Genomic DNA, 3781 nt, shown 5'->3' on the forward strand with positions numbered 1-3781 from the left:
TGAAATTTTTACTCATCATTAGCACTGATATTGGTATTTCTGAAGGACCAGAAGACTTTTGAGTTCATTTGTTGTAAAATGTTCAATATTGTCACTTCACTAACAGCTTGGAAAAAGAATGATGTGTTGGTATTAAATTTTCTTGACATGAGCCACTTAGTAGTCAGTATGTTCTGCAGATAGTGAAGATATGGGATAAATATTATTTCAAGGAATTTTAGTCAAACAGTTTAGGAATTTTATATAGGCTCAAGTGATGACACTGAGTGCTGTCCCATATGTATGAGTAAAAGTAAACTAGAAGCTCATTACATTGTCAAGTCGCTATAGGCAGATCTCATTGGTCAACAATTTAGTTTTCCTGCTTAAGAATTTGACTTTTTGAATTTTGAATTTTTTTGGCCCTTGTAACAATATGCATGTGATTCAGTATTGTGCTGCCACCTACTTTGTTGTATAGTTGAGCTCAAACACAAGCTCGCTCTCTGTAACCGTGTGGTGTTGGGATGTATATCATCTCTCTCGAGTGGAAAGCAGAATAAACTTAAGTTGTGTTGCAGTGTAATACAAGCCGTTCGTATGTAATACTTGTCTGAGCGACACAGAAGTGATACAGACCAAAATCTGTTTGTGGTGGCTACGAATTGTTGGCCCCACAATCTGTGCTGTTGAAAACATTTGCCCAACGGTCTGTTTGCGGTGGGTAAGAAATTTTTGTGCCTACAATATATGGTTGTGGTGGCTAAAAAGTTTATGAGCGCGTAATCTGTTTGTGGTGGCTAAGAATTTTTTGCCCCACAATCTGTGATGACTGAGAAAATTTGGGCCCACAATCTGTTTGTGATGGCTAACTAAAATACTTTGTGCCGACAAACTGTTTGTGGTGGCTAATAGGTTTTTGGGCCTACAAGCTCTTTATAGTGGTTAAAAAGGATTGGCCCGCGGTCTATTTGTTGTTGCTAAGAAATTCTTTTTCTGGCACATAATCTTTTGTGCTTCCCCACACGCTCCCCATCTGCCAATGAATGGCATGCCTTCTGATATTACTGTATTGATATACAACATTTAGAGTGACTTAGCCTGTACCAGTAATAAGTTGGGGTCACCTTTTATACATTGAGTTAAAAATAAAAGAGCATGGAGAATGTGTTTTATGAAAGTGGGGTACCCAACTTTAACAGTTCATTGGTATATCATTGTTTCATAGTATTTGTGTAAAAACTAGAAGTAGAACTAAAAAGATCAGAGGTAGAACAGAACTAGAAAATCTAAATATTTGTTTACAATTTATATTGCAGAATTCAGATTTCAAAGTTTCAAGGATGGCCAAAAATAAAAAAGCAAAAAAGAAATTCGGGCTCTCTGACAAGGTTAACAGCTCGAAAAGTGCACGCAAAGGCAAAGTAAATCCATTTGAAGTTCATTTTAATAGGCAGAAGCATAATGTTCTTGGAAAAATAAGCAAAAGTGATACTGGACTTCCAGGTATATCGAGACAAAAGGCGCTTAAGAAGGTATGTGTATTTCATTGCCTAATGTGTGCTTGCCAGATATATAATGAGCACAAGTTTGTAAATTGTGAAGCAAACTTGTAATAAAAACCCAGAATTATTATCGTTCAAATAATCCTCTTGACATTCCTCACCTTTAAAAAAAGAAATTCTGGCAGAGTTTCTAGTGTATTTGTTTTTTTACCATCAGAGGAAGGAAACTTTGCTGCAAGAATATAAAAAATTTGGAAAGTCAAACACAATTATTGATAAGCGAATCGGCGAATATGATTCAACTATGACAGAAGAGGAGAAAATGGTGCAGAGGTTTGCATTGGAAAGAAAGGTGATCTATATCAATTTCTATTTTAACTTATGGTAATTGCATGGATAGTATTTTTCTAAGAATAGGAACACCTGTATATATTTTGATGAAATCTGAAAAATTGTAGTCATGGGTTCTGAGTGCCAGGTTGTGGCACTGGATGTTGATATATTTGAGTACAGACGCATGTGATATCCTGTACAAAGTAACGGTGTACCGGCATGAAAAAAAAACAATTGTTTGATACAATAGTTTTTTGTTTAGTATTATCAGACATTTATAGGTATATACTCCTGTATATATACTGATAGTTAACATGTAATTTTTAACAGAGAACACATGAGAAATCTGCTATTTTTAACTTGAATGAAGAAGAAGAGTTGACTCACTATGGACAATCACTAGCCGGAATAGAGAAATTTGAGGAGCAGAACAACAGTGATGATGGAAGTGAAGATGGTTGGCTAGCAGGTTTGTAGAAACTAACTTTATACAAAACCATTGTATTTCAAGACCAGTTTAACCTTTAAGACCAGTCATAACAAGTCTAGTTTCAGACAGATGGTAAAAATTGGTAACAATGTCTCTAACTTGATTTCTATTTATTGTCCACATTTACAGTTAAAGTGGGTAATAATGAGCTCACATGACACCGTTATTCAATTAAAATGGTAAGGATAATGCATAATATAAATTATCTATATGTACAGTTATCTGAATAATATATATACATCTAGGTAAGCACAATATAGTGTAGGGGATATGTTATGTGCCTATCATAGGAAAGTTCACCGCTGAGGCACATTTTGGTGGTGGAGACCTTGACAAAAATGAAGAGAACAATGAACAAAAATGTCGCCTTTTCGCATGGATTGCAGAGCTGAGAGGTAGAGGAGCCGAGCCGTAGGGTGTGGAGAAGGAGGCGGAGGAGCCAGAAAAATATTAAGTCATCCACTATTTTGCGCAGTTCGCTGTTTTTGGTTCCCCTTGTTTAAAAAATCCTGGCTACGCCACTGTTTTTGGGTGTTTTCTGATCATATTATTATGTGATTGAAAATAGGAGATTTTGGGATATTTTTTGGGACAACCAGAAATTGTTGCGGACAACCCGATTTGATGCCGGGGTTGTCCGCAGGACAACCACATTTTTTTTCTTATTTCGAGCACTGATATCGTATTCCATTTATTATTAAGAATACCTTAGAATGCACATCCCCAAATTGCAGCCCCCCCCCCCTATAAAAACGTCCCCACATCTGAGTCATTCACTTTGCTACGACAGAAATCCTGGACCAGTGCTTCCTCAGAGGCACTGGCCCTACTGGACCAGTGCCTCCAATTATCAGTTTTTCACCCTGTTATCTATATTACTCATGCAACCAGGAAATAAATATAGTGTTTTCAGTCCAGGAACTATTTGCGCTATTTTGGATACTATTTTGCATTATCTGGCACTTCGTACAAATAACTTGTGTCTGACCTAAGTTTTCAAAATAGTCAACTTCGGAGCACATTTCTGGCTCAATGAGAACATTTCGTGATGTTTGCACACTGCAAGTATGCTCACAGTAGGTCTATATACTAGGCCTTTTGTTGCGAGGTCTATCCATTTTAATGCCTCATAGATTGCAAGTATATTTTGGACAAGTAAAAATTGCTTCTTGTTGCCCGACAGGACAACTAGATCTGAAAATAAGTATCCAGAGAGACCGGGTACAAGATGGCGTTGCGCAAAAGATGCGTTGTTCCCCGACCGCCGAGAGCGGTTAAGCCGCGCACTTCCGTGTACGTACGATTAGCTACGTGTAAAAACTGGCACCGCCACGCCACCACGTGTTCGCACGACGTGCCGTCGCCACGGGCAGCGCGGGGTCAGGAGGTTGGTAAAAACTTGCCACGTACGCAGCCAGACGCCACGTACGCAGCCAGATGCCACGGCGGCGGCGGTTTTGGAGATAGCATCTAA

The 3781-nt window shown here is 38.3% G+C and overlaps 1 protein-coding gene across 2 annotated transcripts in view; it reads left to right on the plus strand.

Annotated features, from left to right (window-relative positions):
- LOC106807255 (nucleolar protein 14-like) overlaps positions 1-3781 on the plus strand; it is a 28678-nt gene that overhangs the window by 4791 nt on the left and 20106 nt on the right. For both annotated transcript variants that reach the window (XM_014809548.1, XM_014809550.1), the window contains exons 2-4: positions 1299-1514; positions 1702-1836; positions 2148-2286. In XM_014809548.1, coding sequence (XP_014665034.1) covers positions 1323-1514; positions 1702-1836; positions 2148-2286 — 466 coding nt within the window. In that variant the 5' untranslated portion in view covers positions 1299-1322. The remainder of the gene's footprint in view (positions 1-1298; positions 1515-1701; positions 1837-2147; positions 2287-3781) is intronic.

Source organism: Priapulus caudatus, unplaced genomic scaffold (genome assembly GCF_000485595.1).
Source record: "Priapulus caudatus unplaced genomic scaffold, Priapulus_caudatus-5.0.1 Scaffold203, whole genome shotgun sequence".
In the NCBI taxonomy this organism is placed as follows: Eukaryota; Metazoa; Priapulida; class Priapulimorpha; order Priapulimorphida; family Priapulidae; genus Priapulus; species Priapulus caudatus.